Here is a 27,932-nt window from a genome sequence, read left to right as displayed (position 1 = left end):
AGCTGGTGGAAGAAATAGCATTGTGCCTCTGGAGTTTATTATTTAATTATTAATTATTATTATTATTATTATTTTGTGATTGTCGTGTACTACTCAATTGAAGGAAGTTTTAGAGGACAGCTATATGATCAGCCATGCTTTATGGGACAATGTTGGGTAGTTAACGAACAATATGTTCATAGGATGATCGTAATGGAAATGAGGATAATGAGATAGATGAGTGACAAGATAAGAAAGAAAAGAATTTGAAGTGAATGCATTCGGGTGAACTTAGGAGTAACATCTACAGGTAATATGATGAGGGAAAGTAGACTTTAGAGGGCTTGGCCATGTGCAACGGAGAATAAGAACCACACTAGTAAGAAGTGAGTTTGTAGAAGTTGAAGAAGGCTCTGAAAGGGCACGGGGAAGACCCAAAAGGATGTAGGTGGAGGTAGTAAGAAAAGACTTGATGACATATGCTCTAATTGGAGGTATGGCCCTTGATAGTCTAAAATGGCAAAACATGATTCATGTATACGAACCCAATTAATTGAAATAAGACTCATATGATGACTCTGCTGCTGCTGCTGCTGATGATGATAACGATAATGATGAGGAATGCGCTATCGTTGGTAGCTCTCCTCTGTAAAAATAAAATAAAATAATAATGAACATAAAAGCTTTTCCAAGTCTTTATGATAGAGTGAAATGATTGTCCATACCAATTTTTCAAACCATGCTTTAGGGGGCAAGGAGAACGAGGGAAAATATGGTTCCACCGACTTTTAGAAAATTTCCATCTAGTACTGGTGTAGGCATCCTGTCTATCATATATGCAGCAGTAAAGACTGGTTCATCGCAGTAGATTTTAGGAACCTTCATTTCCAGCATGATGGATCTAAGAACCTCTCTAAGGTGCCGATTCTCTCTCTAACACCACATTCTATTGGCTTGTATATATAAAAAAAATGATGTTTTAAGTTTCTATTTCATGATTTATAAAGTATTTTTATAGATCATGAGAAAGACAATCTTGAGATCACATCTAAACACCTTGATATTCTTTTCAAACTGATTTAAGATCATTTTATGAAATGCCTTTACAATCAAAGGAACCTTGTTTCCATGTTTCATCAGGTAAATCCATGTCATAAGAGTGATCATTAATGAAGGATATAAAATATCTATAGCCAAAAGCTGAAATAATTGGGGCTGGGCTCCACACATCAGATATTTTCACATTGAAATTCTAAATTGTTCTCGAACTTATTCAGAAACAATAACTGAAGGCACTTTATGGACACATGACCAAGACCCTTGTGCCACAAGCACGCATCATCTTTATTGGAGACCGATCTTTATTGGCAGTCTTTGACACAAAAGCTATAGATGTACTCCCTACATCAGGAAGATAGTCCCATGGATTCAAGACCACTACCAATTTTCTTCCATGTTCTCAAATCCTATACAAGAAAATGTGAAGGAAAGAAGGTGACACAACATCCCAATTGTTTAGTAAGGGAACTGACATACAAAACTAATTGAAGATTGATTTGAAATGAAGGAATGCAAAGAACAGAAAGTGATGAAAGTTGATTTATTCCTTTTATACTGGCATTCGAATGCGTGCCATTAGAAAATTTTATGTCACTGGAATAGGAGAATATGAAATGAAACCTTCTTCCTTACCCATCATATGATTTGAGGCACCTGAATCAAGAACCCAATAGGCGGAGGGATAGGACTGAGACGATGTGAAGTTTGCAATTGCAGATGTACCCGGCTACTATATTCTTGTATATGAACTCATAGATGCATGGTATGCCAAAACGATTACGTAATGGATGTAGCGGAAATGGTGGGAACTGTTACGCGTTATGGGGCTGAAACGGCCGTAATGGCTGTTACAGAAACAATGGCCTGTAAAGGCCCTGTAATGGTCTAATGGGGTTGAAACACATTTCTTCAAAAAAAAAAAAACAAAACAAAAAAAAAAAAACTGTAATGGCCGTTATGGTCTGTATTGTAATGGTAAATGGCCACCATTACCGTTATGGAATACCTTGCATATATGCTTGGACAACTGCTAGTGGTTGTCGTAACTCACTCATAGCTTGGTGGGTGGAATCGGAAGTTGAATCACCAATCTTAGGCGATACCCCCCCCCCCCCCCCTCAATAGTACCAATATTTTCGGAACAAGATTGGGTTTGGGGTGAGATGAGGATAAAGCTCCAAACACTGCTTCTTAACGTTTTTGTTTCCTTTGATGAGTGCACACTAATTTGTCCTGATCTTATGCTGATAGAGGTGCTTTACTGGATCCTTTTGTAGCTGATGTAGATATGAAAGATGTCTGATTTGCTACAATTGTGGATATTTCATGGTTTGAAGAAACATTCTGACCGTACGTGGTTGCTCTCCTGCTTGCTTCTCCATGAATATGGTTGTAAACAGATTCTAGAGAAGGAAGTCTGTCATTCACAAGGATATGGACTCCGTGTAACTCAAGATCAGGAGGAAGACTGGTTAGGAATTCAAAGTCCTACACTGTTCAGTCTGTTTTCTCGTGTCTTTAGCAGTAACTGCCAGAGTTTAGGAATGATCTAGCTCTTCCCAATGCTGCATATTTGTAATCTCATGATGCAATTGATAGAAATGAGCAAAATTTTCCGACTGGAAATACATCTTCTCAATGTATCCCATACCTCTTTCAGTTTTCTAGGTCAAGGTCCTTCTGCTGTCTCTATTCCAGTCATCCTGGATGGATCATCAAATGGTAGGTCCTTGTTTTCCATTTATGTAGCCAAGTTTCCTCTTCCTTCTAATGTACTTTTTGGTGGATAGAGACCATGCCAAAAAAAACTTTTATCGACAGGCTTGATTAACATTAACCCTGGAGGGTCACTCTAGTTGTGCCACATTGTTAATGATCTCACCCTGTACTAATTTTCGCTAGGCTGTAGTTGGATACACAATAAAAACAATCATAGATGAATGCTTTATATTGTCATAAATTTGAAAGAAAGAATCTGAAGAAGGTTCACATCAATGACATAAGAAGGATGAAGAATAGGAAGATTTGCTGAGCAACTGAAGGAGGCTGATTAGGCTAATCGCAGAATTGGCTAACCCTAAAGGCTGGCCTGCACTGATGTGGGGACCGATTGGCTTTGCTGGTGATGCAGCTAGCCCTACAGGAGATGGAGGCGATGTTGTGGGGTCGATTGGCCCTGCCGGTGGTGCGGCTGTCTATATTGGGTCTGGCCATTGCTGAAGGTGTGCCGCTTGGTCCTTCAGATGGATCAGTTGGCATAACTTAGTTGGTTAGAGTGTTAGAGGCGGTTGGAAAATAAAGGAACACAAGAAAGGAGATGAAAATGGAAGAAAAGCAAGAGGAAACGGAGGATTCAAATGGATCTAATGCTACTTTGATACCATGTAGAAGGTTTACATAGTAAAACAGTAGAAAATGGAAGAAGAAAAGAGGAGAAAGGAAGAAAGTGCCGGACAAAATGAGAGTTAGGGCTACACGTTTCCCTCTCCTCAGTCCTATTAAGACTTAAGTGAAAATGCATATGGTACTCCAAAGTCCAGACCACTGAAATACATACCCATATAATTGCATCACTTATGACTGGACCCTTAGTTTTGTCCCCTAGACAATTGAAAACTATTATACATGTTTTATTTTATTTTATTTTATTTTATTTTATTATTATTATTTTTTTAATGTGTTATTTTTTGAGTTCTAAGTGTGTAATCATGTGTCTTTTATTTTCTCCTGAAGTTCCACTTAAAAATGCCACTATTTTCCTAGAGTGTCCCCTATGTTTCCCTTAGATTGCGATACATTTAGCGAAACATGTAATATTTCCTGATGTTTACCATGATACTTCTGCATCCCAGGGGTGCGATATGCTGCTGCAATACCGCATACTTAAGACACTAGGGGGCCAATGTAATTCTTTGATAGTGGGCGAAGCAGTCCGATTTCTGATCGACCCTTTTCCCCTCTTTGTATCTGTTCTTTTCTTTGCCTATAATAAAATCTGCATTGCCATTACAAAAATAAAAAATTAAAAAAAAAAATAAAAAAATCCTCAAGGGACAGCAATTTGAGGGGTTTTTTTGTTACTTGATGATGGAAATAGGAGTTCTTGCTCTTATGCTAAGAGACCTTGATTCCTTCATTGAAGAATATGATGACCCTTTTCTAATTTTGATGTATGCTCCTTTTTGAGGATGCAGTTTTACACACGAGTTTTCATTGAAATATGTGTATGGGGAAAAGTTGACTCTCCTGTCAACTTACCTAAGTTCAAGACAGACAAACATATCACAAAACTACTAAGAAACTAACAACATAAACTAAAACATCAAAGAAATTGGTAGTGGAAAAAAGAAAAATTCCATGGGCAATATTATGGTTCTATACTATTCGGGGTTAAAATGTGTTGTTGGTGATATTTTAAGCCTTGACAAATTATACTAATTCAAATAAGTTTTTGTTTTTGTTTTGTTCTTTTCTGTGAAGAGAATATGGTGATATGCTTTGAAGATGGGGACATGGGAAGATGCTTAAGAGGAAGCCCTAGTGGAGAGAAACAATACCACATTAACATGTACTTATTTCTTTTATCGTTTAACTTTATCTCATAGATTATTCTTTTGTTTTTCTTTATTTCCTGCTCAGTTGGGTTTTCCCATTGACATTAGAAACTTGTATGTGGATCTTTAATTGGGGTTTTGCATGTATTATCTTGAGTAACATTTGCACAACTTACCAATGTATATCTAGGTTGGAAATGGTTGCTAAACAATGTGTTTTGGTTTAAAAACTGTAGGTACCACAACCACAAGTAATGTTTTATTTACACTTATTGCTGCACGGTGTTGGTCTATTGGTGTAGCTAATGAATGAGAATCATCAATTGCACGCAGTTGTATCAAACCCTCTGATCAAATCATGCCCAAACACACCTAATCGAAGATAGAGATTCTTCCACTTGAAAATAAAGTAAAAACAATGCAATAACCAGTGAATAATTGAAGCTCTCATAAGTTTTAATGGCCTAGACAATACATCCCGCTTGTGAAAACATGCATTTGCACAAACCGTAGCCCAAGGCTTAGTAGAGAAGATAAAAATCTCCCAAAAGTTGCTGGACATTTTTTCATTTATTGAGTTTTTAATGAAGGGAAACAAAAGAAAAGGCCCTAGCACTAATTTGGGCTTTACATCAAGCATAAACTATGGGTTGAATGTTATAATCATAACCATACACTCTTTATTTAAAAGAAATTGACTAAAATCCCCTCTATTTACTTAAATGAGACATAAGAAAAAGGGAAATGCTGCCAAAAGACCCTTTTGTGACCCCAAAAGTGGACAATGGGTGGCACAATCTTGGTCCATTGATGGGTTTACGGTTTTGGCCCATTATGGAAGGTATTTTGCCCCCTTTCCACACTCTAATCTATCCCAAAGCTCCTTAGCAAGTACATCAGATCGATCCATCAACATTAGGTAATCCACGTTCTTATCATCCTCTCTGGGTTGGAAGGGACTCGACATCTAGTCTGATCCACTGTCTGCTGCCCTGTATGGTGTAAGGTCAGCATTGTTGAATACATTAGAAGTATTCAATCTAGGTGGTAGCTCAATGCAATGGCTGTTGTCATTAATCCACTTTTAGATTTTGCACGGGCCAATCGTTTTGAGTGTCAACTTGTTGTGAGTGTCCACCGCGCACCTTTCTTTTCGCATGTAGACCCAGACTAGATCTCCCTATTCGAAAACCACCTTCTGATGTCGTTTGTCTGCTGCAAACCTTGCATTGGACAAATGGCTGACGTCTCTTGTGGTTATGGGTTTCACCCGGAGCCTCTCTTATGGGTTTTAATACTATTTTCTAATTATCTTTCATGAAAGTTTATGTATTTTTCCAAGCATCGTGAATGGTCCATCGGTCATACAACCATGGTTGATCCAATAATATGTGACACACGTCCATCCCTTCAACTACGTCGCACCGTACATTGTAATGATAGGTTTTACCTGTCGTGAATGAAACTAAACAATGATGGGAAATCTTTACCTTACTGCCCTTCTTAAACCATACAAGTGTATGGAATTGAATGCCTCTTGGTCTTCAACTGGAGCTTTTCTATTACTACTTCCAAGATGACATTTTCACAGCTGCCTCCATCGATGATCACCCCAAAGACATTGCCAATCACTGTGCAGCTTGTGTAGAATACATTAGTCTGCAACCAATCATCGTCCTTGGGCGATTTGGGTGTAAGAAGAGCCTTTTGGATCACCAACATTTCTAAACTATCACCATATATTCCGTCATCTCCACTGCCAGTATCATAATCCGCATCATGTGTTCCCTTTGTGGTCTTACCCTCATCGTCAACTAATTGTTCCTCCAAATGGACTTGTCTCTTTCTACATTTGGAGGAAATATGCCCAATTTCATTGCATTTGTAACATCAGATGTTATTCTAACCTATTCGTCCTATTGCCTCGTAGTTTATAACTCATCACCCGGATGCTGGAGTGACATTTTTGGCCTGATTCGAATCTCGTGCAGACTTACTACTACTACTCGGAATACCAATGGATTGATTAAAAACTTCAATGTGATCATACTTAGCTTTGCTCCTCTTTTCAACCAATGTGGCTTGCCTGCATGCTCCTGCAATAGTAAAAACTAGTTTTATTCCTTACTGATTTGCAATAGTGGACTGCAACCCATCCATGAAATGAGTAACTGGCTGCTCTTCGGTCTCAAATAAATATTCCAAGCCACCAAATGATGGAACTCTTCCGCATAGTCCTCTATGATTCTGTCCCCATTCCAGACATGTTATAATCGCTGGAAAGAGATTGCACATAGTCAATGGGTAGAAAGGCATCTTTCATAAGAGACTTCATCTTCTCTCGTGTTTTCACCTTGGACTTTCTGCACCTTCTCAGGTGACCTTAACCTATTCTCACCTTGCTGCTCTACTTAAAACTTTATTTCAATTATTTTCACCTTTTTTGTTTCATCTACATCTTTGTAATTAAAGATCATTTCCACTGCATTGATCCAATCCAGAAAATTGTCCCCATATATACTACCATGATATTCAAGGGCTTCCACCTTCACTTCCAATTCCCTAAATCAATCATAATAATCTCTCAGTGCCGCTTGTCGTGGCACAACAAACGGAGTTTCATGATGGAATGGGTTAATGTCACTCTCACTTGACTCATTGTTATCGTCTTCCTAAGTTCGGTGGTTTATTCCTCACAAATAGCATAACATGTTGTTGGGACTTGGGAGATGGTCTGCTTTTGCCTTTCTAACATGGCAAATATCTCTTCTACCGGATCTCTATCTTCCTAGTCCATTCCTTGTGCACCACAACCTTTACCTCTATGTGGCATAATTGTAGAATAAGAAGCTCACGCATGAATGGAACAGTGGCGGAAGTGAACGTTCTGATGCCAAATCTAGTGGAGCTTGTGAATGGGAATAATCAATTGCACATAGATATACCAAACCCTAGAACCAAATCATGCCCAAACATAACCCATTCCAAAAATAGAGATTCTTCCACTTGAAAAGAAAGGAAAAACAATATAATAACCAACGAATAATCAAAGCTCTACCAGTATGATGGTCTATATTATATGGCCCACTCGTGAAAATATGCACTTGCACAAACCCTAGTCTCAGGCTTGTAGAGAAGATCAAAATGTCCGACATTCCTTGTCTTTACAAGGTTGGTCCATGTGATGGTTTCGTAACCTCTAAGTCAAAGGTTTGAGGAGTTGGTGGCAGCATCATCAAATTTTTTTTTTTTTTTTTTATTATTATTATTATTATTATTATTATTTGTTTATTGAGTTTTTATATGAAGGGAAGCAAAAAGAAAGCCCTACTACTAATCTGGGCCTTACATCAAGTATAAACTATGGTATGGGTTGAATGTTATAATCTCAACCCTTCACTCTTTATTTAAAAGAAAAAGACCAAAATCCGCCTATTTATTTAAGTGAAACATAAGTAAAGCAAAATAAACCAAATTTCGTCAAAAAAAATAAAAAATAAAAAAACCAAAATTCCTAACTTAAGGGAAATGCCACTAAAAGACCTTTTTGTGGACCCAAAAGTGTACCACGGATGCCACAAGGTGTGGTCCGTTGATTGGTTTATGGATTTGACCCATTATGGAAGATATTCGGGCCCATTTCCATGCTTTAATCTACCTCAAAACTACTCAGTTAGTACATCAACTGGATCCATCAACACTAGGTAGTCCATGTTCTCATCAACTATGAAGCTACGTCTTAAATTTTCTTCATATCATTTCAAAGTTTTACATTCTTGTAAAATCCTTTCTGCTGCAACCTACCATTTCTGTTCCAATACAGCAGTCGGTAGAAGCATTTTGCTGCCCTTCACCATGTTGGTGAACCGGCACACATCAGGGACTGTGCTCATTGATGTGGACTTTACAATACAATGGCAACCTCTTGGATATGCCGCTGGCCAGAACCTAGACTGATTGTGGTCTGAACTATCTAAAAGTAGCTTACAATATCCATCAATTGGATGGGAATATATTTCCAACCTACTTTTTGTTAGGTTGAAATTCTAATGAGCATCTAATTAGTGCACATATCCTGTGAAAAGCTGGCCATTCAAATGAACAACATGAGTAGGAATACATGCACTGATGAAGCTGGTGAAGCTTAACATACTTCAGCAACATGGTGAATGTCAGCAAAACCATGAAATTTTGTCTAATGAGACTTACACAATTCAAATAGAAAGATAACTAACATACATACTTATAACTTACATATTGTTAGAGTAACATGTTGGGCTGAGAAGCACAAATTCTCATACACGCTTTTGTAATAAAATTCTCCCATTTTTAAAAGACCTCCCAAATAACTCGTGAATATTTCAAAAAGTGATTATCATCATCATCTAAGCCTTATCCCAACTAATTGGGGTTGTCTACACATATCCTGCCCTTACATTTTTCTCCGTCAAGGACCACATCCTCAGTTAAACCATAGGTCATCAAATCATTTCTTACTAATTCCACCCGCATCCTTTTGGGCCTTCCCCATGCCCTTTTAGAGCTTTGAACTTCAACCAGCTCACTCCTAACTAGTGGAGTTCTTGGTCTCCATTGCACATGGCCAAACTATGTAAGTCTATTTTCCCTCCTTTTATTATCTATTGGTGCTTGGTTTCCTCGAATGCATTCACTTCTAATCCTATCCTTCTTAGTCTTTCCACTTATCCTTATTTCAAATACACTAATTGGGTTTGCCTATATGAATCCTATTCTGTCATTCCACTCTAAGGACCATATCCCCCGTTAAACATTGGTGATAGAGTCTTTTCTTACTACCTCCATTAACATCGTTTTGGGCCTTACCCTTGCTCTTGTAGAGCCTATAACTTGAATTAACTAACTCCTAACTTGTGCCATCCTTGCTTTCCTCTGCACATGGCTAAACTGTCTTAGCATGGTATTAAAAAAATGGTTATATATTGGTGTATTGGCCAATACATGAAGGAAACGGTCACCCCTGTTATGTGATATGGGGGTAAATTGGTCTGTTATGAAAAAAGTGGGCCGATACGCTGTTATAGGCTGATAAAGCCCTAAATGGCCCATTTGAAAATTTTTATTTTCAAAATTTCTCTTGTTTTTCAACTTCTCCCATGAAGGAATTTTAGAAACTAATTTTAAACTAGATCTTGTCCTATTTTGTGAATCAAAACCAAAAATTTGAGTAGGATTCAATGAATTGAAGCAACTTGGACAACTTTGGGAAATACCATCACTTTTTCTTTTTTTTTTTCATTTTTCATTTTCCATTTTCTTTTTGTTGTATTTATATGTAAAGGGTCATAATCCACCAAATCATGCTTGATATGTGTTTGGTTAGGGCCTATGTGGTCAGGTTTTAGTAGGTTCTTACCAAAGAAATGGCATGCTACACCATCAAATACATGTCTAAAACCAAAAGAGGAATACATATTTGAGATCCTCACATTTTTAGAATTTCACCAATAAGTTTTGAGATTTTGGCCCCAAATTTTTGGCCATTATAGGGTCATATCAACCTAATATGGTGGCTGTATGACTGAAACAACCTGTATTATATTGGCTAGCAAGCTGGCGGATACGCCAACCAATATTTTATGTAAGACCTTGCACCTAAGTCTATTTTCCCTCATCTTATTCAATCCTTCCTAGTCTTGCCACTCATGCTTCTCTATATCCTCATTTCAACCATACTTGTCCTATGAATATGTTTTTCTTTAACTGCTCAACATTCTGCTCTATAAAGCATGAATGATCTTATAGCTATGTTATAAAATTACTCTTCAGTTTGATTGCTATCCATTGATCACATAATATTTTAGAGGCTCATCTCTACTCCATCAATGATTCACCTAGCTCTAATTCCATGAGCAATATCCTTCTCAATCCGTCTGCTATCTTGAATTGTTAACCCAATATATTTGGAATGGTCATTTTCAGGTACTCTTGGTGGGAAATCATAACTAATTCCTCGTTCGACTCATATGATTACTAAAATTTCATTCCATATACGCCATCTTAGTTTGACTAATTTTAAAACCATTCTTGATTCTTCCATAGTTCTAGGCAGTGTTTTAAATATCGACGATATCAGCCGATATATCCCACGATATTTCTTGTATCCCACTTGTGCGATACAAAACGCACTCGTAGTGGGATATATCCCACATGTTCGATCCGGTTAGCATTTTTTATTTTCGATCCTTTTTTTTTTTTTTTTTTTTCTGTAAATCATGTTAAATCAATGTCAAATTGTTACAAATCCATGTTTTTTCATGTTTTGCATGAAAAAAATCATGGATTGGGAGCTTTAATTTTAAGATTTGGAGGAGAATGATTGAGTTGCGGAAAATTGAAAAAAGAACTAAAATTTTCTCAATTTTTGGCTAATCAATTGCAATCTGTGTCCAAACATAAAATCAAACATTTATCTAACCTGATTTAGTGATTCTTCTTTTTCTTTTGAATGTATTGCTTGTGTTGCCACATGTCTTCTTACATATATAAATTATATGAATAAACTTTGAATATGCTTGCAGCAATTCAGTTAGACAACGCATAGATTAGGACCCCATACAAAGAAAGCTTATTATGTGCACTTGTTTTTTGTAATGTTTTGAATGTTTTGATTTGTAAGTGTGTATTGATGTCTTTTTTAACAATCACTGAAATTTTATTGAAAAATTCGACCAATTTCCAATGTTTCCCCATGTTTCCAACAACAACGATACATTACGCGATGCAACCGATATATCCCATGCGATAACCGATACGTATCCGTATCCCAAGGGTCCGAGACGTAACGCGATACCGATATTTCGAACACTGGTTCTAGGTTTGTGTTTACCCCATCCCTCATCCGTCAATCACAATAGTCATCTACAAACAACATACACCATGGGACTTAATCCCTCAATGACTTTTCCATGACCAATGTAAAAGGATATGGCTCATTGCCAACCCCTGTTGTAAGCCTACAGTAATTGGGAAATTACTCATCTCTCCACTAGTGGTCCTTAAATTTGTTATCGCGACCTCATACATATCCTTAATCATGTCAATATCTCTTCTTGAGACTACTTTATTTCCCAGCACCTACCAGATTAACTCTCTATGGAACTTGTTGTATGTTTAAGTGTGATGAGATCGTTCCTCAATCTCTCCAAGTAGAAAATAGTCTCAATTGTTGACCTTGCTGGCATATATCCAAATTGATTTTCTGATACATTTGTCTCATGCCTTTATTATTGCTCAATCGCTCTCTTCTAAAATTCCATATTACGATTCGTAAGGTTAATCCCACAATAGTTAGTGCAACTCTCTGTCTCCTTTATTCTCATATATATTTACCACCTTACTTTTCCTCCATTTGTTTGGCAGTTTCTTCAATCCTACAATCTTGTTGAACAACTTTGTCAGCCAAAATAAACCAATATCTCCGATGAACTTCCAAACCTTTGTTGGTATACCTTCTGGTCCTAGGGCATTTGTTGTGTTCATCTTTCTTAAAGCTTCTTTCACTTTAGATATCCTAATCCTACGATAATATATATGGTTTCTGGCCTCATTTGAGTTTGTGATTCCTTCCGTCCCTAAGTTCTTAAAGTGATGGTTATTTAACAAGTTCTGAAAATAGCTTCTCAAACTTTTGTTGATCTCATCTTCCTTAACCAATACCATTTGGTCATTGCTCTTAATGCAAGAGTAAATTTAGAAATACACTTGGGTGAGTATTGTAGTTGAATAAAAGAACATCTTCATGATAATGATATGATAAAATTCATATGCTTTCTTGGAGGTATTACTCTATACTGAATGAAAGATCAGGAGTCAATATTCATTCCTTGAAGAGTTTTTACCTATAAAAAGTTAATTTGGGTGTTTATGCACGCTGATGATCTGTAGATCTTTTAGGAGCAATTGTTAAAGCTGTTTTGGAATAGGGGACTTCTTATTTCTTGAAAGGAAAATTTGGATAGTCTTCCACAAGAGTCGGTACCAATTACCGGTTACTCGATCCCTAACCTGTCGTGCAGTACTTGCTTGCTAGATCGATTTTTCGTTTCAAAAAGCAAACATTTTTCATGTCCAACTTGGCACTAAGCTAACTTTTTGAGTTATACTAATGAAATAATTTTTCTTGATTGCTTAGGCGCATAATTGACTTTGGTAGTGCAATTGATGAGTTCACTGTCAAGCATCTATATGGATCTAATGGACCCTCTAGGTAAGTGTCAATTTGCCCATCAGAAATGTTATCGAGTCACTATCTGCACTTATTATACATCAATTAAACTACTGTTTTTCATTGGGTAGATTCTAATTATGTGAAAGCTTAGACAATCTCTTATGCGAGTTATGAGATATAGATGTGCTTTCTTAGACCATATGTTTACATGCTCATCCACAGTCGATTCAGATAGAGCTTACATTGCTTGATCTCACAAGAAATTTGATACACTTCATAAAAGCTTTTCCTTGTTATTGAGTGAAAGCTTTAATTATACATTCTCTTTCTTTCCATCTTATTTTTTTTTGTAATACATGAATTACAAGACTTGATTCTATTTTCTTAATGATCTGCTCTTTGACCATTGTTATGTGTGAGAATTTCTCAGATTCCATTGTAACTGCTGTCTTCTTTTTTTTTTTTTTTTCTTGGCATTTTCATATTCGGTGTGAGTGTTCTTAATTTATATTCGAAGAAGGGAATTGTGTGCGCCTCTAGCTTCTAATTGTTTGTATGTTAAGGTTCTGGTTCCATGATGATTAGAGCTACTAGAGGGAAGGACAACAGTACCATGGATACCATTTTAAAAGATGTTATCATACAGGTAATAGGAATAGGTTAGGATGTAGAAAAGTAATTTAAAAATTTATTACAAGAAAATAGCAAGTGCAGTAAAACCCGTTTACCAAACAATTTCAAATTTTTTGAATGGGTAAAAGGCTTCTGAAATTCAATTTCAGTGGGTGTATCAGCTGGGCACAAAATTGATATTGTATAGGCCGTATCGTCCTATACCTTAACTGTATCGACGCATTTTTGTTGGCAAAAAAGTGAGAACATATCTGGATGAGAAATGAAAAACTCAAGAGTCCATATCGTCAGACTATTCTGGTAAAGTTGTTGTTTCCCTACCTGGCTTGTTAAAAGTTGAATTTTTGAGTCTCTGACCTCTAAAATTCGCATTAGCGGTTATGAGAATTAGAAATTCTTTGGTTGTTCAGAGAGAGAGAGAGAGAGAGACTGGGAACATTGTCATTGTCATCTTCAAATGTTCGTGACCGAGACTGAAAAATCAGCTATAGCGGCACCCGACCTTCAACATGTGGCCTTCACCCTTCCCACGTCCATGCTTGTATTTTTGAGAAAATTTATTATGGAGAGTAAGATCTTTCTCTACGAGCCATTCATCTAATGGATCATCATCTTCAGATATGTAATCTAAATTAGTTGGATCATAAAACTGTTTAGGGCCTGTTTGTTAAATCTGAAGTCGGAAAACCTTTTTGGTAACTGTTGCTGAAGTCTGAAAGTTAAGTACTGAATCTGAAACAACCTGTTTGTTAACAAACGTCTGAAATGTCTGAAATCTGTTGATTTGACACATTTGCCCGTCTCATGTTTGGAGATGTTTTACATTATGAAGGGTTTATTTTTTTTATTAAATGAAAATAAAACCATTAAACATCCCTTTAATTCAAATCAGTGTTTTGAATAGCGCCCGTAGCATAGCTATGACGCTTCAACCTTGACTGATGTTGAAGGAACCTCGATCGGAATTACTCCAACAGGATGATCGATATCAACTGACTGTGGTCTTACATCATCGGTCGAAACCGGTCCGGTCACTTCCATTGTAGCTTCAGCGGTTGTATCATATCCTCTTCGGTCGCCACTGTTTCTGTCTCGACCGATCCTTCTGGCATCACTGTCTCAGCCACTATCACGTGTTCAGCTGAAACTGCATTCTCCTCAGCTATCTCAGTCACCAAAGCTGAGGAAGGCAACAAAGCTGGATCAAGCTTCAGAGTAAAAGGTTGAGCAGGCGACACTAAAATCTTTCGCTGGGCAGATGATGTGGTAGAAGATTGTGATTGTGATGCATGTTCTGAACTAGCAGGAATAGTGCTAATTTCAGGTGGGTTGCTTGATTGAACATGTTCCACACTGGTCATTGCTTCTGAGTCTAGGGACACAATATCAATGGCTGCTGGAGTAACAGCTGTCAAAATTACAGGAGTAATTTTGGCTTCAATTGTTGTAGAAGCTATACTTGCTAGTTTGTCAATTAGCATGAAGTCAGATTCATAGAGTCAAGTGAGCCCCAAAGAAGACCCAAGATTGAAGGCTCAAAAGGGTTAGAGGCTTGAAGTTCAAGATATGGTAAGAAAGCCTCATGACCTCGCCAAACCCTCTACCTAAACCCTTCAAACATAGCCCATACTTGACCAAAATCATCTAGGAAGAACCATTACTATATGTTAAAAGGCTATGGAAGTTGATGTCCGAGTGAAAACAAAATTCTGAAATTCAGACATTGTCGATGGCATCGAAGTGCCATCGAACAGCCTTCGATGTCATCGAAGGCAGCTCAATGGGATCGAGCTAAGAGGTAAAATTGTCCAGCAAGAATTTAAGTAATTTCTGGATTTTTCCGATGGCATCAAAGCCTGTTTGATGACATCGAAGACCCCTTCAATGGCATCAAACACAACCTCGATGGCATCGAGAAAGATCACAAATAGTCCGGCAACAAAACAAGGAAAATCCGGATTTTTTCGATGGCATCGAACTCAAGCTTTGATGGCATCGAACTTAAGCTTCGATGGCATCGAAAAAGTGCTCAAATTGTCCAGCAAGAAATTTATATAATTCTTGATTTTTCTTATGGCATCAAAGCCTGTTCGGTGGCATCGAACTTAAGCTTCAATGACATCGAACTTAGCTTCAATGGCATTGAAATACTACACAAATTGTCGGGCAACCTCAGGTCATATATTCAGAATTTTCCGATGGCATGACCTTCAATGACATCGAAAGACGCTCGATGGCATTAAAATAAATTGTCCAACAACTATTTGAATATTTTGTTGCTTGGGTTCGATGGGATCGAAGAAGGTTTGATGGCATTGTAGGTCATTTCGATGGCATCGAAGACTCTTCGATGACATTGAACCTAACAGTTTTCTGCCCGTTTTTTGACTATTGGGAATTCGTTCTATATATCAATGGGGGTTGTTTCTTGGCAATTTGGTGAGTATTTGAGGGAGACTTTGAGAGAGTAAATAGGAAAAGTTAATACCCATCTTCTCAAGCCATCTTTCCTCATGGAGTTCATCATTCAATCATTGTCTAAAAGGCAATCATTGGTATATTCAAAGCTTGGATTGAACAATGAACTTTGGCATTCATTGCAAATGGCTTAAATCTCCTGTAGCGTCGTAACGTGCGTAGCGTATGTAGCGAGCTCGTAGCATAAATTAAGTAGTTTTTTAATAAATGGTAATTATATTTTGCATTTTTTTTTGAAATGTAATTATATTATGTATTTTGTACTTGATACTCTCAACTTGTGGGATTTTAATTTCTTTTCGTACTTGTGACTTGTGGTTTTAATTAGACATTATTAATTATAGTTTGCTTAAAAAGTTGTTGATGCGATAATAGTTTGATTTGGTTTATGTGATTTGGCTTTTGACAAATGATAGTTAATAACTTGTTTGAACATGCTTCTACTTGAAAAAATAAATAATCTTTTAGGCATTTGTGTGTGTGTGTGTGTGTGTGTGTGTGTGTGTGTGTGTCTATATATATATATATTCTATTTATCGTATTTTTCTATTTTTAAGTAGAAGTAATGTGTAGCTTCTGTCACGCCCCAAACTCGTTGAACGGGCTTACAGAATTTTCGAGCTCTGAATTCGGTGGTGACATCCTTCGTAGTACCCCATTTTCGGCTCCCGGCTATCATACGCCACGTTCCGATCCTGGGATTCCACAAGGAGGATTTTTAAGGTGTTTTTTTTTTTTCATACATGAGCATAACCATAAGTGTACCAAAACTAAAGACATCATCATATTTCCACTATAATATCAGTTCGAGTACAGTGCTGAAAGAGAAATACATAATATAACAAAAGTCCAAAAGATCAAGCAATTGCTCCTTGCCTCAATGCTGTTGCGGTCTATCATAACCTGCACGTAAACAACGTGCGTAAGCTTACTACAAAGCTTAGAGTGCATGTGTGCAATGCATGCGCCAGGCATACAAATGTCATATTAAGCAGAATGGAGGGTCAGGTTGGCAAGTCCATAAATACTATTAGCCATACCCAGGCAATGCGATGCGGAGGCATACAGGGCCAAATGTCATATGCTAAGGATGCAATGCAACATGCCAATCCTGATGTCTAATCCGCATCTTAGTACAGTTCCCATCTGGAATCATCGGAGTCTAGTACACTCTAACACTGGCTTGCCGCCCCATCGCACGCATGACCTAGTGGGTGGAAGAGACCTCACTATCCGTCTCATCAGTGGTATGCCAATCCCCACCCGGCTCGCTGATAGAGGACCCATTTCACGATCTGGTTAGACAACCTAGCTTACAACCCCCTTCACCCGGTTGGATAAGGTCACACCTAGTGTTGTCATGTGTGATCGCACATTCACTTATGTGCACACTGAAGCACAAATCGCATATGCAATTTCTGCACATATGTGATCGCATATGCCACATGTGCGGATTTTTATTTTTATTTTTAATATGCCTTTTTAGTATATAAAAAGGCATTCAAAAGACTCCTACATGCACTCAGAATTCAAACTCTCTTTGCTCTCTTACACTCATTCTCTCTTACATAATTCCAAGGCCCAAGCTCCATATTTCAAGTTTGAAGTTTCAATCAAGGGAAAAGGATTCAAGATTCAATAATAAAGAAAGTAAAGCAGGCAAGATTCAAGAATACATCAAAATTGAACTCACACCAACTCCAGTCTCACATTACATGTTCTAATTCTACTTTTATCTCTTTCTAGTTTATTTCAAGTTCAAAATATCATAATCATATTCACACACCCACCACTCTCTCTTTCTATCTCTCTTTCTTTACAATCAAGAGTCAAGAGACTCAACTTACAAGTTACAAGTTAGTTTGTTATTAGTTTCTTCCAAGTTCTAACATTTTATTTTATTTTTTTTAGTTTATTACTTACAAGTTACAAGTTACAAGAGTACAAGTCTACAACATTCTCAAGACTCAAGACTCAAGACTCAAGTCAAAAGTGAAGACAAGAAGTGAAGAATTTATTTCCGAATTTTAGATTGTGTAATTTGTGTTTTTGTAATTGTGTTGTGTAACTCTCTCTCTCTCTCCCTCTCCCCCCCCCCCCCCCCACTACAAACTCTCTCTCTCTCTCTCTCTCTCCTGTTCTTTTCCCTCTCCCTTTTTACTACTAGTGTAAGTATTAGTGTAACTCTCTCTCTCTCCTCTCTCTCTCTCTCTCTCTCTCTCTCTCCTTTTCTTTTCCCTCTCCCTTTCTACTACTAGTGTAAGTGTAACTCTCTCTCTCTCTCATTTTCTTTTCCCTCTCCCTTTCTAGTTTCTACTACTACTAGTGTAACTCTCTCTCTCTCTCTCTCTCTCTCTCTCTCTCTCTCTCTCTTTCCATCTTTAGTCTTTACTTTAGTTTTTACTAGTTTACAACTTACAATTAACACATACACCAACAACATGTCTTCTTCCCAATCTTCCTCTTTAAAACCCAAGTCGAATGACTTGGATTGGAAGTATGGGCACTATTGTAGTGCTTCGGATAAGACTCACATAGTATGTGAGTTATGTGGGTTCCGGTGGCATTGCGTAGCACAAGCAACACCTTGCACATTTACCGGGGTTAAATGCAAAAGCATGTGACAAAATTACTTCAAAAATCTGAAGGGAGATCATGGAATATATGGATAAATAATCAAGAAAGAGATGCGATAGTGCCTTACATCATGAGGAATATATACAACAAGATGCATATGAAGATATAAATGTAGTTAATGATGTAAATAAAGCTAGTCCCACTCTTCCAACTTCGATAGGCCGGTTTAGACCACAACTGCAACCAACGACCTCGAAAAATGCTTGAGAGCATGGGCTCATGGATAGATGGTGTAGACCACACCTTGAGGATGTGGTTGACCAAAGGGGTTGGGGTGAAGGGCCGACTCAAACAACTTTAGAAAACCGGTATAAACAAAAAGATAAAAAAACTACTATTCAATATATTGCTAAGTGGTTTTACCAAACCGGCATTGCTTTCAACGCAGTTAAATCGAGGAGCTTCAAAGTTATGGTTGAGGCTATTGGTCAATTTAGACCTGGGCTTAAACCTCCTTCATATCATGAAATGAGAGGGACATGCTTGAAAACTAAAGTTGATTATACACGATCCTTTATAGCTGAATATAAGGAATCGTGGAAAACATATGGGTGTTCACTCATGGCTGATGGATGGACTGATAAATTTGGTCGCTCTCTCATTAAGTTTCTAGTAAATTGTCCAGCTGGGACTATTCTTGAAGTTCGTGGATGCATTGGGTCATTCACATGCTAGAGAATACTTGTTTAGCTTACTAGATAATGTAGTTGAAGAAATAGGTGAGGAATACGTTATACAGGTAATTACAGACAACGTAGCCTCATACGTATTGGACAGTTGTCTTCTTATGGAGAAGCGTTGTTTATTTTAGATCCCCTGTGTGGCCATACGTGTTGATCTGATGTTAGAAGATGTAGGTAGGTTATTTATAAATGTGATTATAAGGGTTAGAAGAATCACGATATTTATGTACACGCGCCTTTCTTCTCAGTCAAATGAGAAAACACATTGGGGGTAACTTGCTACGTCCAACAGTCACCCGTTTCGCTACAATCTTTTTAACACTACAAAGATCACATGCAAAAAAATCAGAAATTAGAAGCTTTGTAGTGTCGGTTGGCCGATTTTACAAGTGGACCTTGGTCAAAGAAGGCTGAAGGGAAGCAGGTTCAACAAACAATTATTTCGCAAAGTTTCTGGACATAAGTGGTAAAGGCGCTAAAAGCATTCTAGCTCTTAGTCACCATGTTGCGATTGGTGGATGGGGGTGAGAAGCTTGCAATGGGTTACATATATGATGCGATGGAGAGGGCAAGAAATAAGATCATGGACCATTTTTAAATATAGAGTGTGATGACAAGCCAATTATAGATATTATAGATAGAAGATGGGGTAGCCAAATGTCATCTCCATTGTATTCTGCTGCTTACATCCTTAACCCAGCCTGTTTATATATGGTTGGATTTATTGATGTGTTAGAAAGAATGAGTCCAGATAGAGAAGAACAGGACATGATCTCAGTTTTATTGGACTTCTATACAAAGAGTGAGGGCATATTCTCAAGGGATATCATCATCAGGCATCAGACGATGAAATTGCCCAATAAGTACTATGAATGTCTTACAAATAGTTTTTATACAATGTAATCTACAAAGCGACTCTTAACCTACTTAAATTGTTTTTCTCAACTGACTGATGGGTTGCTTATAAAGTGGATCCGAACAGAAATGATTCAACTCTAAAGAAGCTGGCTATGAGGATTCTTGGACTCACGTGTTCTGCCAACGGTTGCGAGCGCAACTGGAGCACGTTCGAGGCGGTAAGTTTAGTAATTGTAGACTTCAATTTTTTTAGTGTAAGCTAAATTAATTAACTAAATAACTAATGCCAAATGTGCTTTCTTTCATGTAGATTCATACCAAGAAAAGGAACCGCCTTGAGCAAAAGAAGCTCAACGACTTGGTTTTCGTCTAATACAATAAAAAGTTGCTAGAACGATTCCAAACTAGGAAAGAAAAGCCTGGTTTCTTTGACCCTCTCTGCCTAGATGAGTTAGATGTAGATAACGAGTGGCTCGTAGAAATGGATGACCCGGTATTTGCTGGAAAGGACTTGACATGGGCGCAAGTTAAAGATGTCGCATACGAATCGGCATCTAAAGAAGGTACCACCAGTGTTTAAATTATCGGCGATATTATCGAATTATCGCCGATAATTTTGGTATCGCTAGAGTTGCGACACCGAAACTCCCTTTTTTCGTTTCTCTTCCTAATATCGCCGATTTTTCGGCGATTTTATCGATTTTTTGCGAAAAGTCCAGTTATCACTCAGTGTTCGCAATATCGGCCGATAATGTCGGTATCACAGTCCAACGATACGAAACGCGTCGGAAGAAATATTCCGAAAAAATTGGAGAGAGAGAGAGAGAGAGAGAGAGAGAGAGAGAGAGAGAGAGAGAGAGGGAAACTTTCAATAGGGTGGATTTCCGCACCTGTAGAATAGATTACCCTGATTGGAAGCTGTATTTGGTGGGCCATTTGAATCGAAGCTCGCCATTCGTAGGTTACCGTAAAGAAAATCTCGATTCCCTTTTCTTCTTTCTTCTATTAGATTGTTAACGGAATTGATTTAGGAAGAAAATGAGAAAAAAAATAAAAAAATCCAGAGAAATCTGGAGATTTGGGGAAGAATCCAGGGTTTCAGGGTCTCTCGGATGAAAAATGGGTTCGGAGCCCTTTTTTATCGGGCGCGGATGTGCTACTGACGGGTTGAGTAGCGAACTTGCTACTGAAGTGACGTCACCAAGTTCTGTGGGTCCCACCATGATGTATGTTTTGTATCCACACCGTCCATCCATTTTGAGAGACCATTTTAGGTCATGAGCCAAAGAATGATTCAGATCCAAATCTCTAGTGGACCCCACCACAGAAAAAGTGGAGAGAGTGACTCTCACCATTAAAAATTTCTAGTGACCATAAAAGTTTTCAATGAAGCTGATATTTGTGTTTTACCTTATTTAGTGTTTGTGTTAACTTATGAACAGATTAGATCTCAAATAAACATTACGGTGGACCTTAGGAAGGTTTCAATGGTGGGTGTAACTCACGCCACTGTTTTCCGTGGTGGGGTCCATTATAGTTTTGGATCGGCCTAATTCTTTTGATCATGCCTTAAAATGTTCTCTCCAAATGGATGGACGGTGTGGATACAACACATACATCATGATAGGATCCACATAACTTGGTGATGTCACTTTAGTAGCGAGTCTCGCTACTCAACCTGTCATATAGCTAATCCGCGTCCTTTTTCATCGGGCACGGCTACATGAGGCACGTATGCATCTTTTCACACGTCTAGTGGGCCTCCAATCTGAACTGTTCATGTGATGTGGCATCCCATGAAACTCCCAGGAACCAAATTTTACCCTGATCTAAAACTCTGGTGGGCCATAACAAAGAATGATGCAAATCAAGGGAGAAAAATGTTTTCTTTTATAATGGCCCATTGAAGTCTTAGATGAAAGCAAAAGTTGAACCATAGAAGTTTCATGGAGTGTTGCATCACTTAGACCATTCAGATTTTGGACTCACATCACATTTGATGAGTTCTCAGAAAGTTCTCAGGTAACTCTGCTGTTGGGAAAATCTGCGTTGGCGCGGATCAGGAGCCTAGAGATGGATGGTCTGTCAGGGCTCTGTAAGGCCCACCATGATATATTTGTTTTATCTACACCGTCCATCCATTTTGATATGTTATTCTAGGGAATGAGCCCAAAATGTAGCTAGATATGAGGCTTAAGTGGTCCACACCACAGGAAGTTGTGGTGAGAATGATATCCACCGTTGAAGCTTTCCTGGGGCCCATCATGATGTTTATTTTCCATCCAATTTGTTCATAAGGTCTAATAGACCTGGATGAAGGGAAAACATAAATATTTGCTTGCTCCAAAACTTATGTAGCCCCCGTAATTTTTTAAATGGTTGTCATTCAATGATCACTTTTTCATGTGGTGTGGTCCACCTAAGATTTGGATTCATTTCATTTTTTGGCCCATACGATAAAATGATTTGTCAAAATGAGTTAACGGTGTAGATGCCAAATCATTTTAGCTTATTATCCAAAAAATAAGTACATCCAATTATCAAGTGGACCATACCAAAGGAAAAAGTGGTGATTGACAATTAATGGGCCACGCAAGTTCTCGATCAATCATATATTTGTTTTTTTCTTTGAGTTCATTTACTTTTACGTGTCTTAATTAATGTATGCCAGCTGCATTTGTAATATATAAACTCATTTTTGTAGCTATTAAAGTGATTTTTTATGGCATCGCATGCTTTTTGGGTCCCATTAAATGAAAACTTATTATGTAATGTATTCTTTTCGCAATTTTTTATTCCTAAATATGTAAATATGTGTATTTAGCCATGTCTTGAAGTTTCACTAAAAAATTCCATCATTTTCCCCAAGTTTCCTCCCTTTTCCCTGCATTTCCGGTTATCAGCGATATTATCGGCGATAACGATATTATATCTTTATCTCTAGCCAACGAAACTTGTAGCGATACCGACAACTCGAACACTGGGTACCACTCGAAGGCAAAATGATAGGGGGAGCCGGGGGGCGAGTAGTAGCAATCAACCCATTGAAGAGATTGAGGAGATAAAACGAGGAGATGATAATGATCAAATTGAAGATCCACCATTGGATGTTGATAAAGTATTAGTACATACAGATGATGAAGAAACAGAAGAAGAAGTGTATGTGGAAGGAGATGACTTAGATGATGATGGTGATGATGACGATGGTGGTGGTGATCAAATGCCATAATGACAAATAGATCATTGTATATAGTAGATCAATAATAAATAAATAACTTCTTCATTTTGTTTACTTAATAAGTGTGTTGATGTTGATTGTTGACTGTGCTGTTGACTGTTGGTTAATATTTGTTAACTATATTGTTGAATGTTGATGACTTAATATTTAATTCATTGTTTAAAGTTCCCCCTAGTTTTTATATATATATATTTTATTCATTTTTTTCTTATTTTCCTCCTATTTTTCTGATTTTTTTAAAAAAATTTGAAATATATATATATATATATATATATATATATATATATATATATATATATATATATATATACATATGACCGCATATGCGATTGTGCGATCGCATATGTGTATAGGCATATGCAATTGCACGCGATCGCATATGTGATTTGACAACATTGGTTACACCCCCTTTCAACTGACCCCAACACAATGGGAGACGCAGCCTACTGATATTTGGCACTCAGGCACTCATGTTATCTACTCGGTCTCGTCATTGGAGAATGTTGTGGTTCACAGGGTTTAGGCACTTCCACTCAGGGACATTCTACGTGCCCAGTAAACGTAACCAGATTTCCGATGTCCATACTCAAGCTGCCAACCACGATAATCTTGTGGTGGCCACAATTCTGATGTCACTAGGGTGTGGATGCAAATGCATCATGCAATTTGTGAATGCATGAGTCCATCATCTGAGTCATTCAACCATGTCATGTAAGCCATACATACATGCAGGGTGGCCCCATCTCATATGGGTTCTCTAAGAATGCCCCAAGTTCTAAGGTCGTCAATGTGGCCTTACCACGCATAGGCAAGCCAAAAATCATGAATTAGCTATTATCCAAGTCATGCAAACATGATGCGGATGAGATATGATAACGTAATACCGTATCAAGCATAAGAGTAGTATACCAAATATAAGAGCAATGCTAAATCAAGAGTTAGATAAATGCTACATTTAACAGAGTAAGTGCATCCTTAATATAAAGAAGGCATCGCATCAATGTAAATAAAGCCATATAGAAAGTATAAGCATAAACTTTGCACCAATCACTAATGTAACGCTACATAAATAATCGAGGAAGTGTCGTACCAACACAAATGTAAAACATCGCACCACATGATAAGGTAAATGCATCATTCACAATAGGTGGAACCTTAACGACCCCCCAAAGAGCTACACTTGAGTGGGCTTTCAAGTCAATGGGCCCACTCAACAAGCCTGCACACAGCGGCCAAAACATGCTACTATCTGCATCTAAATGGGGTGGCAATCATAGGGTCCACAAACGATCATGGTAGGCACGACATGGACATCAAAGTGGGCACTGCAACCATCCCCAAGCAAGGCCCAAGATGGTGACCCACAACCCATAAGAACAGGTCAAAGATTAGTTCAATGTAAGCATGCTGTGGAACCAAACCGTAGGCCCCATACACTTCAAGAGTGGGTCCCATAATGAGATGATGCGGCTTTAATACATATGCCAAGGAAGGCCGATGGTGTCACCACAACTCATATATCAAAAGGTGGCCCATGACCACACATATATCAAGGGTAGGCCCATGGCCACACGCATATCAAGGTGGATTTTGCACACCTAAATGGGTCCATGGCCACGTTGGATTACAAGTAAATATCTCAATGTGCTCCACTATTGGTGGGCCCCAAATGTACATCGAAGTAGTCCCCACATAAGCTAACCAATTGGATAGCAAATGAACATCATAGTGGGCTTCATCACTTCGTGGGCCCAAATGGTTGGAGGGCGAGTAAACATTATGATCGGCATGATAAAGGTTTCAACGGTGGGCATTATCATTCCCCATGACCTTAGTGGTGTGATCCACTGGGGCTTTTAATCGGCCCCATGATGGGCCCACACCCTAAAATAATATGGTAAAACGGATGGGTGACGTGGCTAGAATGCATACGACATGGTGGGCCTAAGGAAGGTTGCAGTACGTGGGCGCCCCAAAATAGCCCCGCATTGGGCAGTACGACCCACTTAAGCTTCAGATTTGATTCATATTCAGGACCATGCACTGAGATGAGTTGTTAAAGCAGATGGGCGATAGGAATATACAACCCATCATCAAGGTGGGCCAACCTAGTGTGCCACACCTACTGGACAATTGTGGCATGGATAAAACATAGATTTCGACAGGCCTTTTAGGTGGATGGACTAGATAAGATATATACATCTGGTGGGGTCCATAGCGGGCCCCACTCGCTAACCAAACAGCCCAGTACACAACGGGCTCAAGGAAGGTCTCAATGGCAAGCATTCTAGCACCACTGTTTCCTACTGTGGTCCATCGAGGTTTGAATCTGCTTCACTTGAGATCAAGACCTGAAATGATTTCCAAAATGGATGGAAAACTGGGATGGAATACACACATCAAGGTGGGCCCAGGGTCCGCCCATGGTAGATGGACAGAGTGGACAACATGGATATAACACATACAATACGGTGACACCCTATGAAGGTTTTTAATGGGGTTCATCATTATCACTGCTGCTCCTCGTGGAGTGGGGTCCCCCTGAGATACCGTTGCCCATTTTTGGGCATGTACGTGTCCAGAGAATGGGCCGTGAAAACAGATGGATGGTGCAGATAAAACCCATACGCCACTGTAGACCCCGCTGTCCACTGGGCCACACAATGGATCAAGCTGATAATTGTGATTTCCTTCATTCAGGTCTCAGTGACTTTCTCAACAAGGTGGAGGGAAAATGGCCATTGGGGTGAGCCCCAGGAAGGTTTCAACGGTGGACATTTGATCAACACCATTCCCTGGGTGCAACCCAGCCAAGATTTGAATACGCTACATTTCCGGCTGGACAAAATGATGGACAGTGTGGATTTCTCATAGGCATCCCATGGGCCCCACTGTCTAGTGGGCCCACACAGAGAGATGGAACATAATATGGCCAGTGTGGATGTGTAGCACAATGTTACCCAAGGAAGGTTTTAACGGCAGACGTTCAATCCTTTCTAGTTTCTAAGGTGCAGTCCATTTGAGTTTTGGGTTTGGCCTACCAAATGGGTTGGCAAGGTGGATGGACAACTGGATGAAATACATGCAGCAAGGTGGGACTCGGTCTTGTCCACAATAGGGGGACATGGTGGATTTGTCACGGACATCTCAGTGACCCCAAAGAAGGTTTCAGCAGTGGGTGGTAAATCACCACCGTTTTTTGGTCGGTGGGCCCCGTAGAGTTTCTGAATGAAGTCAATTTCTGTGTTTTCCCTTCATCCTGGCCACACATGGCTAGGGAATACATTGGGAGGCCTACAAACATCAAGGTAGGCTGTGGGAAGGTTGCATAGTGGACATCCTTGTCTCCATGGTTTCCTATGTTGTGGCCCACCAGAGAATTGGATCTGTCTCATTCTTGGGCCCAGATCCTAAAATGATCTTGCAGAATAGATGGGTAGTGTGGATGAAACACGTACAGTGTGGTGGGTCCCACAAGTGGGCCACCTCCCTTTACTGCAAAAGGGGCAACACCCTTGGGAAGGCTTCAACGGTGGGTGTCCTCATCTCCACTGTTTCTAGTGGTGTGGTCTACCTGAGATCTGGATTGCCCTCATCTTTGGGTTCCTGCCCTAAAATAATCAAGTGAAATGAGGGGATGGCGGGGACGAAACACAAGCATCAAGGTGGGCCACCTCCAACTACCAAAGGAGGCAGCGTCAAAGACCCTGCCCCACTTCATCCCATGGTGTGGGTCAACTAAGATTTGGATCTCCTACATTTTTGGGCTTCGAGCCTGAAATGAGCTGGAGAAGAAGATTGACGGTGTGGATTAAACAATTACATCATGGTGGGTTCCACGAGTGGGCCACCTGCTCACGCCCAAGTGGGGCTTCCGCCACCCTTACTGCGCAGCACGTAAACTCTTTTTTTGTTTTTTTTTTTTTTTGGTTTTTTGTGGTTCCGTTGGATGGGGCCCACACTAAGGTGATTCGTTCCATTCATCAAGTCACCCAACTCACTGTAGAACCAAAGAGCCCTATCATGGTCAGCTTTTAGGGCATACATACATCAAAGTAGGCCTTGGAAAGTTTCAACAGTGGGTGTCATTATCACAACTATTTTCTATGGTCTGGCCCACTTAAAAGCTTGATCTAGCTCGAATTTGGGTCCATGCACTAAAATGATATGGCTAAATAGATGGAAGGCGCGGATGACATGCGTGCATCATGGTGGGCCTCATGAGTTGGGCCGTTGCTCATGCCCAAGAAGGGCTTCTGCCCTCTGGTCGCTGGATAGCCAACAGCCATTCCCTTTGTTTTTATTTATTTATTTTTATTTTTTTAGTTATATGTATATATACTTATACACGTATATACACATTGATTTGCCTCCAAGTGGGCCCACGTGTGGACAATCCATTCCATCCATCTATTTGGCTTCCTCGTGGTGGGCCCAAAATGCCTTATCAACTTGATTCTGTATGTTTCCTTCATCCAAATCTGTGTGATCTTAAAGACAAGTTGAATAGCAAATAAATATCCCAGTGGGCCACACAAGGTGCGGGGCACAATATCTCACAGCATGGCCCACTTGTGGGCCCCACAATGGTCCACAACATTAAA

At 39.0% G+C, this 27,932-nt stretch overlaps 1 protein-coding gene across 17 annotated transcripts in view; it reads left to right on the top strand.

The window, feature by feature from the left end:
- The window catches only part of LOC131248856 (probable inactive protein kinase At3g63330), a 170,547-nt gene that overhangs the window by 93,890 nt on the left and 48,725 nt on the right, over positions 1 to 27,932 (top strand). For 9 of the 17 annotated variants that reach the window (XR_009172502.1, XM_058249339.1, XM_058249337.1 and 6 more), the window contains 2 exons: positions 4,519 to 4,606; positions 12,766 to 12,840. The exons of 1 other annotated variant lie outside the window; for it this stretch is intronic. Coding sequence is in view for 13 of the 16 variants with exons in the window: in XM_058249339.1 (XP_058105322.1) it covers positions 4,519 to 4,606; positions 12,766 to 12,840 (163 nt within the window). In the remaining 3 variants the exon portion in view is untranslated. Of the gene's footprint in view, positions 1 to 3,890; positions 4,002 to 4,518; positions 4,607 to 12,765; positions 12,841 to 13,364; positions 13,402 to 27,932 lie in introns of those variants that run through there. 7 more of the 17 variants (XM_058249345.1, XM_058249343.1, XM_058249338.1 and 4 more) reach the window with 5 other exon arrangements.

The sequence above is a fragment of the Magnolia sinica genome, chromosome 6 (assembly GCF_029962835.1).
Source record: "Magnolia sinica isolate HGM2019 chromosome 6, MsV1, whole genome shotgun sequence".
Taxonomy (NCBI): Eukaryota; Viridiplantae; Streptophyta; class Magnoliopsida; order Magnoliales; family Magnoliaceae; genus Magnolia; species Magnolia sinica.
Note: the sequence above shows the minus strand (reverse complement) of the source record. Positions and strands in the feature narration are given on the sequence as shown.